This window comes from Microtus ochrogaster, chromosome 19, assembly GCF_000317375.1.
Source record: "Microtus ochrogaster isolate Prairie Vole_2 chromosome 19, MicOch1.0, whole genome shotgun sequence".
In the NCBI taxonomy this organism is placed as follows: domain Eukaryota; kingdom Metazoa; phylum Chordata; class Mammalia; order Rodentia; family Cricetidae; genus Microtus; species Microtus ochrogaster.
Genome location: NC_022021.1, coordinates 14,364,603 through 14,381,591, shown reverse-complemented (window position 1 = coordinate 14,381,591; position 16,989 = coordinate 14,364,603). Strand labels below are relative to the sequence as shown.

The following is a 16,989-nucleotide window of genomic DNA, read 5'->3' as shown; positions in this document are numbered from 1 at the left end:
AAGTAGAGAACAATCAAGGCAAACACCTGATGTCAACTTCTAGTCACCAGTCATGAGTATTCACATACAACCCCGACAAAGATACACACAAGTCTCTATACAGTCACACACCTATACATATATTCACATACACAATCAAAAGATAGTATCTGTATCCACGTCAAAAAGATACATCCACACAAACCTTAAAGCCAACTGAGTATTATAAACTCCATAGAATCATTTAAATTAATCTTTACTAAGCTTCTATAAAGAACCTAAAAATGTTTGCTGTTCTTGCTAGTTATTTTTACAGAAATTAGTGTAAAAGTACAACAGAGTTGGTTTTTTTCAGATAATCTGGACAATCATTAAATAAGCTACACAGAATACAGAAATTAATCTTCATTTTACAATGTAAGACATTTTAACTCCCTAGCAATTACAGTAAGCTATAAATGCAAAGAATTATCTTTAAAATCTAGTTACTTTAATACAAAATTATTTTAATAAGGAAACTAATTTTTATTCTAGCATTATAACCAGAATTAAGGCACATAAGATTATAAAAGTCTTAAGAAATTTAATCAGATCAAAATTCATCTGATTTTGTAAAATAAAAGTTATGGTATTTCATTCATGTTTTACTTGCCTCTGGTGGTGCAACTGGATAGAGTAATTTTTCTCCTTTAAGTAAACAAGAAACATGACTGTAATAACCTATTAGGTCTGAGAGTGAAGAAAAACGCCTTCCACCAATGTAGTAATCTCCACACATAGCAATAATCCTAGTTAGTAAAAGAAAAAAGAAACATAGTTTGAAAAGTATTCTAAAAACTAGTCTTTTTTATTCTTTTTTGAGTGAAAATTAAACACAGGTTCTCTACCATGGTACTATGTCCCTCCAGCACCTACACTCATTTTTTTTTTTCTTTTTTTGGTTTTTCAAGACAGGGATTCTCTGTGTAACAGTTCTGGTTGTCCTGGAACTCACACGTAGACAAGGATGGTCTCAAACTTACCGAGATCCGCCTGCCTCTGCATCCCAAGTGCTGGGATTAAAGTCTAGCTTCTATGTTTAATTTTTAGAACCAAGTTTCATAAAGACAATTTTATCAACTTCATGTTCTTTTCCATTAACATACATTCTTGTACTTCAAAAACCACTTCTTCGTATCATCATTGGCAACTGAGTGTTATTTTAAGTATTTATAAAGTTAATATGACAACATATTTATAAGTTTCAATTATGTAACTGAATCAAATACTTGAAAATTTACTACCTTCAGATCTGTCTCCTCACTTTCTATATTTAAGACTCAGCTATTTTATAAAAATTACTCTGGCTAGAAGTAGCTTACAAATCTCATGAAATTCATGTAGAATATAATAAAAATGTTACATAAAAATTATAATCAAATATTATGAAATTATATATGTAAATAAATGTTTACAGAGATGACACCTTACTTGAAAACAGACATACCTGTTTAACTCACAGAAGTTACATGGACAGAATTGAAGATAGTGAAGCTAAAGAGAACTAATCCTATACAATGTCTTCTGTTACTCTACAGTCCCAGTCTTTATTTCTTTCATTTTAGCTTTCATCTTTTTTAAAATGTATCTGTAATAATACATTCCTCAAATCTGAGGAATATATTTAAAAACTGGCATTGTAAAGATTACTATCTTTAAACAAAAAGTTTCAACATCTCAAAAATATTTACTCTAAATCACTGATTAAATAACTTAATTGAAATCAAGTTAATTATACCATCATTCACTTTTGTAAAAGTGAATATATTTATAAACATGTCAGATTAAATACCTAAGTGCCATATTAAATACCTTAAAGTCAGGACAGAGACTTACCTAAAATGGTTGACGACATTTGTCTGGCTAAGAAATGAAAGTACAAAGGACCCCGGCCTCCGATCACTCTCTCTTATAAGGTAGCTTCCAGATTTTCCTGCCTGTCTGAGGCGTTCTTCTGCTATAGTTCTATCGAGTTTTCCATGATACCACCTAGGGGGAAAACAAATAATTAAAATAAAACTAGTCACCATAAAATTTCTGTGCAGACTGAAAGACATAATACTATAGGCATTAAACCCTCACATGCAACATTTGTTTAATGTTAAACATTTGTTTAGTCTAAACAATTCAATTTTAACTCCACTTTTCACCTCCTCTCAACTTCGCTAAGAACACTGTTTCACAAGGTTTTCTAATTTCTTCAAATACTAAACTGTGTTATCTCACTGATGAGCATCTTCTTTCCTTCAATCCCCTTGCTCCAGGACTTACCTATATTTGCTAAAATAGAAACATTTATTGTATCAAACTCTTTCCTGGAACAAAGCAATTAAGTTGAGTAATTAGAAATAATTTACAACAACTCTCCATATAAAAAAATCCACTGATATAACAAAGTACTTAGAATCTCGTAGAAAATAGTATTTTACCTAGTTTTAGTTTTACTACCCTGACAGGAAAACAGGAAACTGATCAGTGCCCTTGATTTTAAGACAGCCATATATTTAAGCTCAACTCTTCTTACAGAGAATATAAATATTTTTTGGTGTGCCAATTCAATGGCCAGGGAATCCTTTGTTACCTGAATTACATGGTTCTGTAGCGGATCATACTACTTCAAAGATTTTCTGTAACTTTCAAAATGTCATCCAAACTGTCTTACACAACATTTGTCTCTTCTAAAATTAGTTATGTTAGACTGGTATGGACATTTGCTAAAATTATAAACCCCCTAAAACAAATGAAGTACAGACAATTCAAAGGACAGTGTGCAGGGCTACAATATTTCTCTTAGCCAAACTAGAATGTTTGTTGTATCACAGATATTATTTAACACACATTCTTTCACATAAAAACTCATCATCCTGCTTCTGCTTATCAAAATACCAGTCTAGGTCGAGATCCTGTCAAAAGTATACTTCTATAAAACCCTTTATACATCTACAGCTGCAAACATTATGTTCTCATTCTAAACTATACTACATATGGACATTAGTCGAAATTAACCTACTTCTATTTCATTTTTAAAAGTCTCAAAAGGAAAAGCTTTATCTCACAGAGAAAATTTTAACCAGACAGGGTGCTTCATGCAGCCTCCGTTTTCATGTAATCTCAGTATTTTGGGAGTAGAAGGAGGATCAGGAATTCAAAATTTTCAGTACCACAAAAAAATTAAGAAGATAAATTTATTAAATATAGATATAAATCAAGAAAAGAGAAAATACAAACATAACCATAAAACAGAAGCACAAAAATCAAAGCATTTAAAAATAAGTAATCAAGTTTACAAAATTAAGAGCTAAATGAGATTAGCAGGAAATTAAGCATTTAATACGAGGCAGATAAACTTGAAAACAGAATTTGCTTGCTAAACAACAAAATAGAATTAAAAAATACAGAAAAGGACAAATAATAGGGGCTGGAGAGATGCTCAGAGGTTAAGAGTACTGGCTATTCTTCTGGAGGTCCTGAGTTCAATTCCCAACAAATACAAGGTGGCTCACAACCATCCATAATGAGATTTGGTGCCCTCTTCTGGCCTTCGGGCATATATGCAAGCAGAACACTGTATACATAATAAATAAACAAATCTTAAAAAAAATGAAAGATAGAACATAATTTGCATATATGCTGTGATAACATTTGATTGTGATGTCATCCAGAGTTTTGGGCATTTGGATACGTGGTCCTGATTGGTTGGCACAGTGTACAGAAGTTTAGGGAGGTATGGCCTTGTTGAAGGAGGTGTGTTACTGGAGGCTGCTTTGCTCTCACTACTCTGAGAAGCTCAGAAGAACCACTAAAAGACCAGGATTATCATACTGCATAAGATAATAACATTCATCTATATTAGAAATACATCTTTCTACAAGTGACTACAGGCAGTTACCTAACACTGACTATATGCTGAATCAACCACACCCCATTAAAAATAGCCAAAAATGCTCAGAGTACATTACCTAGCCTTAATGTAATTAACCAGAAAATTACTATCTTCAAGCTGGTGAGATGGCTTGAAGCTCTTGCTGAAAGTCTGACAAACTGCTATCAAACCCCACAGTAGGAAACAACTGCCACAAGTTGTCCTCCACTCCACATGGGAGCTCATGCTCCTTCTCTCACACACATGCATACAAAACAAATAGATAAAAAAATGACATTAGGTGCCAAAAGTCCCTTCACTACTTTTAGGTCATAAGTTTTGAGAGAAGAGATTTCCAAAGACACACCTGGTACTACTCTAAGACATGAACCAAAAGAAATGTAAAAATTTTAAAGTAATTATTATTCTTTACTAAAACTTTAAAGGTTACTAATTTATTTACAAATTAAGCATTTCTGTATTTGTTAATAGTTTGTTAATTCAAAGAAGCAAATCAAAAAGTGGTAGTTCTACCAATTTTGACTTACAAATACTTTACTTAAAGAGAATTCTGTAATATTGAGAAATAAAACCTGAACAAATAACATAAAATATCTTGGAATAACTCTAACCAAACAAGTGGAAGATTTGTATGACAAGAACTTTAAATCTCTGAAAAAAGAAATTGAAGGAGACACCAGAAAATGGAAAGATTTCCCATGCTCTTGGGTAGGTAGAATTAACATAGTAAAAATGGTAATCTTACCAAAAGCAATCTACAGATTCAATGCAATGTCCATCAAAATTCTTCACAGACTTTCAAAGAACAACACTCAACTTCAAAAAAAAAAAAAAAAACAAAACAAAACTCAAAAAACCAGGATAGCCAAAACAATCCTGTACAATAAAGAAACTTATGGAGGCATCACAATCTCTGACTTTAAACTCTACTATGGAGCTACAGTACAGAAAACAACCTTGTATTGGCACAAAAACAGACAGGAGGACCAATGGAATGGAATCGAAGATTCCTATAAACACCTGATTATAGTGAAAGAAGCAAGAAATATAAAATTGAAAAAAATATATTCAACAAATGGTGCTGGCATAAATGGATATCAACATGTAGAATATGAAAATAGGTCCGTATCTATCACCATGCACAAAACTCAAGTCCAAATGGATCAAAGGCATCAATAACCACACTGATCTCATAGAAAAGAGGGAAGTACACTTGAACGCACTGGCACAGGAGACAACTTCCTAAATATAACCCCAGTAGCACAGACACTGAGAGAAACAATTAATAAATGGGACCTCCTGAAACTGAGAAGCTTCTGCAAAGCAGGACGTGGTCAACAAGACAAAGAGACAGCCTACAGAATCGGAAAAGATCTTCACCAACCCCACATCGGACAGAAGGCTGATCTCCAAAATATACAAAGAACTCAAGAAACTGGTCACCAAAAGAACAAATAATCCAGTAAAAAATAGAGTACAGACTTAAACAGAAAATTTTCAACAGAGGAATCTAAAATGCTGAAAGACACTTAAGGAAATGCTCAACATCCTTAGTCATCAGAGAAATGCAAATCAAAACAACTCTGAGATTCCATCTTACACCTATAAGAATGACCAATATAAAAAACTGATGACAAAAAAAAAACTGATGACAACTCATGCTGAAGAGGATATGGCATAAACAGAACACTCATCCATTGTTGGTGGGAGTGCAAACTGATACAGCCACTTCAGATATCAGTATAGCGATTTCTCAGAAAATTAAGAACAATCTACCTCAAGACCCACTAATACCACATTTTCATATATAACCAAAGGATGCTCAATCATTCTACAAAGACATGTGTTCAACTGTGTTCATAGCAGCATTATTTGTCATAGCCAGAACCTGGAAACAACCTAAATGCCCCATGACTGAGGAATGAACAAAAAAGATGTGGTACATTTACACAATGGAGCACTACATAGCAGAAATGATATCTTAAAATTTGCAGACAAGCAGATGGATCTAGGCACATCATATTGAGTTAAGTAATCCAGACTAAAAAAAGACAAATATATGTACTCACTCCTATGTGGCTTTTAGACATAAAGCAAAGAAAAGCAAGCCTACAATTCACAATCCCCGAGAACCTAGACAACAAAGAGGATCCTAAGAGAAAAACACATGGATCTAATTTAAATGGAAGGAGAAAAAGACAAGATCTCCTGAGTAAACTGGGACCGTGGGGATCATGACAAGGTAGGGGAGGGGGAGGAAGAGAGGGGAGCAGAGAAAAATATATAGCTCAATAGAACAGTATATGAAAACACGTTATTTGGAATGTGTTTTTCTCTTTCCGATCATCCTGACCACCAGAATCCATGCAATGGCTTTGACCTTGCTCTTTTGGAGATCTTTATGGGTACAAAGCAGACAGGAAGTTTAGAATCACTGAGGATATTCCTAATAAGGTTACCTTGGAGGTTAAGTTATTTAAATTGCTAGAAGTTGTTAATGAGGTTTTATATATATAAAGTGATATTTTACAAAGCTGAATTATATTGATATTTGTCCAAATACTGAGGTATGAAGATGTTTGCACTAAGGTCTTTCATTGGAAGTACTTAGAAGATTAATAAAATTAAACTGGACAGGACTCTAATTATTTACATGGGTAATCAGTAAGTATCTTCAAAGGATTCTCTTTTTTAAAAAAGTATATATGGCTCAATAAAAAGGGGGGAAATGTATTACCATAAAAAGAGTAAAAAGGGGGGGGGCTGAAATCAATAAAGTTTCTACCTCAAGAAATCAGAAAAAGGTAACCTAAAAAGGTAGAAAAGAAATACTGAAGACAGGATAGGTGACACCAGAATCAAAAGTACAATATAACACCAGAAAAAAGTGAGTTCTCAGGTTAATAAACCTGGAAGACTGTAGCTGAACTATCGTAGGTTGAACAAATAGAGAAAAGTTGCCAACAACTGCTTTCAGTAATGAGAATGGCATTCTCTATGATAATAAGCTAGAAAAGACATTTCTTACCTGATGGAAAGTAGTCAACAGAATATCTACTTTTTAAGTTAATCTTGATCATTTCCTTGTTCCACATACAAAAAACAATTCCTTACATACATACAAACATAATACACATATATGTGGAAAAGTGGGAGATAAAATAAAGCTTCTAATGAAAAAGAAAGTAATGTAGAAAAGTGTATGTATACAACTAAATATACACAAGAATTTCTTACACATGACCCCCAAACACATCAAATATAAAAGGGAAAATGAATCTATTAAAATTAAGAACGCAACAGCTTATTGTATCACAAATAATAAAAACCCAGAGACAGATATTGGGGTTCAATCTGAAGATCAGAAAAGCAAAGCTGCCAACCACTAGACAGACCTTTTACCTTTACCAAATCTTCAGATCGAAAGGGTGAGATCCTGTCTCCACAAATCCTCAAGATTCTATACTCCACTGAGTTCCTGTCTCTTCTTTATATTCCTCTCTGCACCCAGCCACATCACTACTGTCTCCATCTCCCTGGAGCTGGGATTAAAGACATGTAATCCCAAGTGCTGGCATCACCTCTGTGTGAGCTGTGTTTCTCTTTAAAACAGATTCAATCTTATGTAGACCCTGGTGACAACTCAGAGAGATCTGTCTGCCTCTGTCTCCTGAGTCCTGGGATTAAAGGTGTATGCCACCACTCCCTGACCTGTATGGCTGACTAGTATGGCTTCTGTGCCTTCTGACCTTCAGGCAAGCTTTATTAATTAAAACACAAATAATATATCACTATAGTTTATTTCTCTAAAACTAATGTATCTATAACTGTCCTACTCATCATAGTTATATGTCCAAAGGGGAGGGAAAAAACACAAGAGCGTAATTTATTGATATCACTGTCCATACACAATGCTAACAATATTCACTTGCATAGTCGAGATTCATTTACTCTTTAGACATTTGTACGGGTTTCCATTCCTGTGGCAGTTGACCTCAGTATCACGATAATTTTAGCAGTATCAGACAGTAGATGGTAGACACCTCCCTTCTTCCACAGGAACACATACACGCATACATACAATGTTCACTTTGCACATACAATAAAAAATGGAATGACACAGAAATTAACAATGATCCTGCTTGCAGACAGCACTCTCTCCATATTTCTTCCAGTTGTTTACACAGCTAACTTTGAAATGTTGGGAATATTAGTTTATATGACTAGAATAAATAAGCATGCTGCTAAAAAAAAACATTGTGTGTCAAGTACATAAGGAAAAGAACTGTATGTAAAATTTATATACTAAATACATGTTAAATAGTTTTGCTATTTATAAAGCATCAATATCACTATCAAAAAAGAAAATGCTACCAGATTGTCAAAAAGAAATACTGAAGCAAAGGAATTTAAATATACTCTTTCAAAACAATAATTCATTAAGAGAACTAAAGCCACAAACAGGTTTTCTGAAACATTTCTTCCCCTGTATTAGTTTATAAGCACCAAAAGCTTAGAAAATTATTATGGTGCTATTGCTATGTTCCTGAAACTGTGCAAACAATCACTAATTATGAAAATTTAGGAAAAGCTGAATTAAGGCAAGAAAGAAGTTTACTAAATTTAACAATCGTAAGAGAATTCCTATACTCATATCCATGCTGGATTGAAGATAACACATACCTGAAATACAGAAGATCCTAAGTTATTTATCTGTCTAAAAGATCAAACATTACCTGTTTTTTATACTAAATATCAGTTTACAGTGATTAAATATTACTGTACACTTATATAAAAAGCTGGCATACTGACTTGCTATAATTCCTTGTTATTTGTTCAAAACTGCTTCCTTCTGAAAAATATCTAGGTTTTAACTAAACACATTACAGTAATTTTATTAAATGTACAGAGGTAAGAACAAGAAAATCAACTAAATAGTTGGAAAAAGACAGTTAAATGTTTATTTCTCAGACTTTTCGGTCTCCTTCTCAAAGAGGCAGCTTCCATCTCCCCCCTCACTGTCTCTGCCTCTGCTCTTCTCCCCTTCTCCCTTTCCCCTCCATAACCCACTAAATAAATACCCAACCTCACTAAAAAAAATTTCAAAAAGCTACCAACCAAATTTCATCTTTTTTATTATTTTGAATAAAACTTCTCACTTTATGATCTTGTATACCCATTTTCGTTCTTTTACTAGTACACTTTGTACACATAAATCATTGTTTTTGACTTATACTGCTAAAAGATGCTGAAATTTCCATAAACCAATCTCTCTATTAAAAAGTAAATTGGCATGGGGTCACATGCATGTAACTCCAGCACCCAGCAAGCTGAGGCAGAAGAATTACCATGAGTTCTAGCCCATCATTGTTTGAAATAAGTCCCAGACCTAGATCTAGAGAAACACAGTGATTTTGTCTCAAAGTAAAGAGGGGGGAAAAAAAAAACTTTAAACATTTTCAAAGACACTTCCAGCTTCCTGTGTAGCACGTAAGAAAATCTAAAGAGAATTCAACCTTTTAAAAAGTAATGAACAGGACAAAGTTAAAAATCCACAACTCTCCTACCACCTTAAATATGAAATAGAAATGATGGGATTAAAAGTGTACACCACTATACCTATCTCAAACAGAAACTGAAAACATTTTTCTTTTATTCAGTACTAGGGATTAAACTTGTGGCAAGACACAATAGGCAAACCACAGGGATATGCCCCCAGCATCAAAGAGTAACTTTAAAACTTAGACATTCTAATATGCAGTATAATACAAAGATGCACTAACTTTTTATACAGGGTATGGTTTCTCCCTTAAAAAATAATTTTATTTATTTGTTCTTTATTTTCTTTATATTTTTTATTTATTTGAGTAAATAAATTTACTACCATTTTGTACTATGTACTTAAGTTCTTCTAACAATACCTCCCTTCAAAGAAATTTAATTTAGCAAAGCCTAACTAGGTAGGTGGAAGATTCCAGCTGCCTTTAGCCTTTCCTACAGAGGAAGAGAAATAATGGACTCCTATAGCAATTCTGTCCCATTTAAGGACAGGAGTTGCAGGAGATAACTAAAAACACTGTTGAGAACATAGAATCATCTAAACTCAGACCCACTCATGGGACACAGACTGCTCTGTCACTGCATTCCTAATGGCCTGTTTATAACAGTCCTTCCATGTAATATATCACATTTACTATTTACATACTAAAAAATACAAAATACAGTTTGAAAAGACAATGCAAGTACCACAACTGAACATGTCAAAAGTTTCTGGACTTTAAAACACTGTGACTAATATACTGAGCAGTCTAACAAGGGAGGTAGAAAACAAAACACATGGATAAGTTGGGAGACAGAAATAATAAGAAAACTTTTAAAAAGCATTAGGCATCAAAAAAGAAGGTGTAGGATGACTTAGCAGTTAAGACTAGCACTTGCTGCTCCTACAGAGAACCCAGGTTCCATTCCCAGCATCAACATAGACATTCACAACTATCTGTAACTCCAATTCAGAGGATCGGACACCTTCTTCCAACCTTTAAGGGCACTGTACATATGTGGCATGTAAAGATACATATATGCAAAACAATATAAAAATACCTTATTTTTTTAAAGTTGTTACTTTTCACCATCCAAAAATTGATATTTTTAAGTAAGCTAAAAATTACTAGTATCAGGAATTAAAGTATTATTATAGATCCCATAAACTCCAAAGGATAATAAATTCCAATTATAATAATTCACTACTCAAATTTAAAAATCTATATGAAGAGTACTCATCCTTTGAAATACATAATCTGCCTAAACTCACACCAGAAAAAGATAATCTGAATTGAAGTTGGACCTCAGTTACTTTGGAAACGTTATTAGAAGAGGCAAAAATTTTAGAACAACAGAGGAAAAACAAAAGGATGTGAGACTTCCCAAGATCAAATTGTTGGCAAGGGCCATTACTCTGATCCACAGGAACAGGCTCACCATGATGAATGAACCTTGTCACTATGTAGCACAGCAGTTTTAAATGCTTGGAAAGGATTCAGGAGCTAAGAAAAAGGATTGAATTATATACCAGGTTTAAACAAGGCCAGAGAGAATCCTTTAGTAACATCTTACAAAGATTAACTAAGGCTATACAAGTATGAGTGACAGACCCTGAAGCTAGACATGTACTTACTGAATCTTTGGCTTTTGAAAATGCCAACGTAGGATGTAAGAAGTTCCTCCAGCCTTTTAAAGGTTAGCTCAGCACCCAAAGATGAATGGATGGATAGTGCATACAATGAAAGTTGAAACATTTGACTCTAGTACTGAGGCCTGGGTATAAAAAGTGATTTCCAATGGTAGGGGGAGAAACAAAAATACCAAATGTTTCAATTGTAGTAGGATAGGATATCTAAGAAAGAACTGTAGACAAGGAATTCCTAGGAATAATGTCTTCTCTAGGAATGGCAAAAATAGAAGGACTCAGCCTTCTGATATATGTAGGAGTTGTTGCAAAGGTCTACATTGGACCAATGAATGTAGGTTGACAAAAGACAGACAAGGCAACCCGATAGTACTAGGCAACTACTTGGGGGGACTCTTGCAGTCCATCATGTAAAACAAGGTCCAGTCACTGTAGAGAATATATCTCACCAGGAAAACTAAATAATCCAGGGCCTACTGCAAAAAACCATACTGTTCTGGATGATGGAATAGACATGGAGGATGAATCAAAAGCTCCAATAGGAAATAGGAAACCTATTTTGGCAGACTTCTATAAATGATCAAAGACCAAAGCTGCTTATAAATAACATTGTAATTGAGCTACACATGGATGTGGATGTGAATATCATTACTCCAGAATCTTGGCAACCAAATTGGCCTCTTCAAGAGGCAGATATTCAATTCCTATGAATTGGAACCCTATCTCAAGTGAAACAAAGCACAAGATGGGTTGAATGCATAGGGCCAGGAGAGCAGAGAAGTAGGCTGAGGCCATATGTCGCTAATATTGCAGTGAATTTATGGGTCATGACCTATTACAACAATGGAATATCCAAGTTAACATTCCTGCAATCCCAAAAACTCATGTTTCTGAGAAGGATATTATAACATATTATAAACAAAGGTCACCAGCCATTCAAGCTGTATAAGAACACAAAGCAACTGGCAAACCTTCAGAGATACTAACAGCCTTGCCTTTAAAATGGTTAACTGAGAAACTCATATGGGTTAAACAATGGCCTTTGAAAGAAGACAAACTGCAGACTTTAGAAGCAAGAGTAAGTAGATGCTCACCATACTGAAGAGTCAACCAGCCCTTGGAATTCTCCTGTGTTTGTTGTAAAAAAGAAATCTGGTAAATGGAGAATGGTGACAGATTTAAGAGCTGTTAACAAGGTAATTCAACCTATGGGCCCTCCACAGTCTGGAATTCCTCTGCCTTCTCTATTACCAAAAGGATGGCCTCTTATTGATTTAAAAGATTGTTTCTTCAATATACCTTTACAAGAAAAGGTCAGAGAAAAATTTGCTTTCACAGTGCCTACTTATAATAATTCTCAGCCTATTTAGGAGATAACAGTGGGCCGTCCTCTCACAGGGAATGCTCAATAGTCCCACCCTGTGCCAATACTTTGTAAATCAGCCATTAAAAATAATATGCAAGCAAGTTCCTAAGTCTATAATTTACCATTACATGAATGACATTTTGTTATCTAACTCAAATGCAAACACTTTAGAATGTTTGAAAAAGTCAAGAAAGTTTTGCCTAAATGGGGATTACAAATTGCTCCTGAAAAATACAAAGATTCTGTCAATTACCTAGGTTTCAAAATAGGTTTAGAGAAAATTAGAACACAAAAGGCACAAATTAGGAGAGACTTGATTGTAGACTTTTAATGACTTTCAAAGATTGTTAGGAGACATTTCCAGTCTACGACCAGCTGTTGGGATATCACCTGACCTAACAGTTCATTTAAGCAAAACCTTAGATGGTAAGAAAGACTTAAATAATCCCAGAGAATTAACAGCACAAGCAGAAAAAGAATTGATGGTTGTTAAAGAGAAATTAGAGGAGGCAAATGTAGATAAGAGTGAATCTGAATCTTAATTGTATTCTAGTCATTGCCTTCTAGAATTTCTCCTACAGGAATTTTAATGCAGAGAGAAGATATTATCTTAGAACAGATCTTTTCACCAAATAAACCAAGTAAAAAATTAAAAACTTTTCCCACATATTAGTTCCTTGCTTTGATACTGTACTTTAGTTATACAAAATATTACTACTGCCGAACAGTCGAATCCTGCACATCCTTCTCCAGGGTCTAGCCTGAAGACTCCCCATGACCCCCTCCCTCCTTTCACAATACTAGATCTAACTTCCAGGTCCCACATCCACAGCCACAGCCAAGTCTGACCACCTGTGCCTATTCAGAAACAAAGCTCTAGACTTCCAACACAACTGGCCCTGTCCATCAATTCAAAGTCTACTTCCACACAATACCCAACCTTTCTACCCAGAGCTACCACCACAGTCCAGGCTTAGACCAGAATACACACCCTGTACACCAGTTCAGGCCCCTCTGTCTACCTCACTTCATTCCACCCAAGCATTTCAACCTCTAGGCCCAATCCCTGACCCAAGTATACAATCTCTCTTCTACCCCCACCTGCTTTGACAATATCAGACTTTACACTAAGAAAAGAGTTCACATGTCCAGATCTCCTCCCTAAAACAGGAAGACTATGAAAGATCAAGTCAGTATCTCCTCTCTAAAACTACCAGTTGAAGGGACTCTAGTCAGCCTGAGCATGACAAACATGGCTTTGACAGGCCTTGCCTTTCTCCCCTATTCCCCTCTACCTTGTTAAAAACAAAAAACAAACAAACAAAAAAAAAAAACATACTACATTCCTAAAGCTAGACTTACCCGTATTTAGCCACTTCCTCCTCCTGAGGATAACTACCAAGGTCTAGCTTTCAACATATTAAAATCGAGCAATCAAAGTACCCTTTGGGTCTCTAATCAACATGCCCAATCAAAATTAAACACTTCATCCTAACACAAGGTTTCCTCTTTATCTTTATAAACTGGCATTTTCTCATGGGCCGTTATCTGTCTCCTCTCTATCCAGAAGCAGTCCTTTGCCCCACTCTGACCCCCAACAAATATCCCTTCCCCCCACCTCTTAAGTTCCTTTCCCCCTTCTCCCTTGTCATCTATCTCCCATCTTTGTTTCTTATTCCCTGCCCTTTGTCCCTCTGGAGTAAATAAAACTTCTTTGTGTTGAGAACTTGACCTTAAGGTGTCTTGTGCCAGTCCTATAGAAATGTTTACCAAAGAGAATTGCCTCCATCAGCGGTTCTCAACATTCCTGATGATACAACCCTTTAATACAGTTCCTCATGATGTGGAGACCCCCAACCATAACATTATTTTTGTTGCTACTTCAACTATAATTTTTGCTACTGTTATATAATGCAAATATATTATATGCATTATATCTGATAAGTGACCCAAGACCCAAAAGGGGTCATGACTCACAGGTTGAGAACCACTGACCAAGAAACCCAAAATACAGAACTTTAAAGAAAGATCATAAACTTCACCAAAAAAAATTCATGAAGCTTACACACACACACACACACACACACACGGAAGGGAGGAAGGAGAGAGGAGTGAGGAATGAAGGAAGGAAAAAGAAGAACAAAAAGCTCACTAAAATTAGGAGAAAGCACTTAAGAAGAATAAATGCCTGGGTGATGCCCAAGAAAACAGAAACAGAAGGCTGATGGAAATAACAATGACAGTATAGGATTTGAGAACAGAATTCAACAGAGATATAAACAATGAACAGGGCTCAAGCTGAAATGAAGATGGAATTGAAAAACCTAAAATCCACCAGGTGTGATGGCCCACAACGTTACTCCTAACACTCAGGAGGCAGAGGGAAACAAGTAGGTCCACCAGAGTTTGAGGCTAGCTTGGTCTATAAAGTGAGAGCCAGGACAGTCAGGGCCACAGAGAGAGAGAAAGAGAGAGAGAGAGAGAGAGAGAGAGAGAGAGAGAGAGAGAGAGAGAGAGAGACAGAGACCCAACTAAAAAACTCAAAGAAGGATTAATAGAGGCAGTAGTTTAGGTCCTTATGATCAAGAATAGGCACAAATATCATAAAGTAGAAATCAGGGCCATACTTACTGTCATTGCAAGGAAGTGATGCATATAAGTTGTATGAGAATACTTAATGCACTGATGTCATCTAAATAGTACATATTTACTATTATATAAATAATACTATTTACTTTGTTAAAGACTTGTCTGGCTACATTTCAAAAGCTTTGCACAAAGTCTGGACTGAGACATCCCTCTTAATAATAGGAAAGTATTTTTTATATATGTTATACAGTATGTCCTTTCTAACCCAGTTTATATGTTTGTGAAGTATACCTACCTCTTCTTTTTACTCATTTTCTATACACACATCCTTTCTTTGCTTTCTTTGTGTGCTTATAAATATTGTTGTGCTGTGTGTGTATTCAGATGCCCATGCCCTCAGTAGCCCACTCTGGGGATGGAGAATTAACTGCCTCTTCAGGGCTTAGTTTTTCTGCTCTGGAGCTATCCTGTGATTCTTCTCAAAGTTCCAACTAAAATACATTACATCACATTTATTGTATTTTCATTGTTAAAATAAAACTTAATTGACTTTGGAAAAAAAATTTTAAAAAATTAAAACTAAAAAAAATACTCCAAGTAGAATGGATCAAGTAGAAGGCCTGAAAGACAGGCAGAGTATGTAGACCAAAGAAATAAGGAATATGAAAGAGAGTCCCGCCTCAAAGTGATGTGTCAGGCTTTGATTACTCCCCATGGGAAGCTTCTGAGGAATGGATGACTGACGGTGGGGTGGAGGGGAATGTGGGAGGAGAGGGATGGGAACTGGGATAGGTATGTAAAATGAGAAAAGATTGTTTTTAAAAAATTAATTAAAAAAGAATGTAGAGATATAGATTAGCATCAATTTATTAACAGTAGGTTCAATAGCTTACTTTCTCCAATAGACAGACCACCTGGACAAAAAAGTTATGATGATATTTAAACAGATGACATCATCTCAAATGGACTTAACTGATTGATATCTACAAAATATTCTACTCAAAACACTGAAGAACACATTCTTCTCAGCAACACACAGAAGCTTCTCTATAACAGACAATACCCTGGACACAAGGCAAATTTTTATAACCGAAACAGCCCCATGTATGTTCTCTAAGGAAAATGTAATAAACAAAATTGACAACATACACTAAAAAACTCTAGGAAATAAACTCATGGCGAGTAAATAGTTCATTAATGAATAATGAATAGGTCAAAGAAGACATCAAGAAAGAAATTTTAAAAAAGCTTCTTGGAACTAAATGAAAATGAAAACACAACAAAATCTCTGGGACATACTGAAAGCATTCCTTTGAAGAAAAAGTATAGCCCTATAGGTATCTACATTTAAAAAAATCAGAACAAGCACAAATAAGTGACTTAAAGGTACAAACTCAAAAATTTGGAAAAACAAAAACCAACCAAATAAAAACCCAGTACATGGCAAGAAATAATAGAAATTCAGAGCAAAAATTAATGAAATAGAAAGAAAGAAAAAACAATACAAAGAACGAATGAACCTAAGACAAGGTTTGTTGAGAAAATAAAGACTGAGAGCCCTTTGGTGCCACATTAAAAGAATCATAAATTAACAGAAAAACAGAGAAATTCGGAATATTATAAACACTTTAAAACCCTGTACCCGTATTTCATTAAGCTAGAAAACCTGTAATAATAGACTCAATCAAATCACCAAATTAAACCAAGAAGTCAACAAATAAAAAGACTCATAGCAATGAAGAGATTCAAATAATAATAAAAAAAAGGATTCCAGCAAAATAATAATAATCCAGGACCACACTGATTCATAGAATTCTAGTAGACTTGATTCTTAAAGTATTCAAAAAAGAAAAGAAAAAAGAAGCAGCAGATACACAACCAATCTTTTTCTACGAAGCTAGTGTTTAATATCAAAAACATGTAAAGACACAAGAAAGGGGAGGGGAG

At 34.8% G+C, this 16,989-nt stretch overlaps 1 protein-coding gene across 1 annotated transcript in view; it reads right to left on the bottom strand.

Moving 5' to 3' along the window:
• The window catches only part of Rasa1 (RAS p21 protein activator 1), a 69,364-nt gene that overhangs the window by 39,448 nt on the left and 12,927 nt on the right, over positions 1-16,989 (bottom strand). Inside the window, exons 2-3 of the mRNA XM_005356528.3 lie at positions 1,855-2,007; positions 632-767 (exon numbers count right to left, since the gene is read on the bottom strand). Coding sequence (XP_005356585.1) covers positions 632-767; positions 1,855-2,007 — 289 coding nt within the window. The remainder of the gene's footprint in view (positions 1-631; positions 768-1,854; positions 2,008-16,989) is intronic.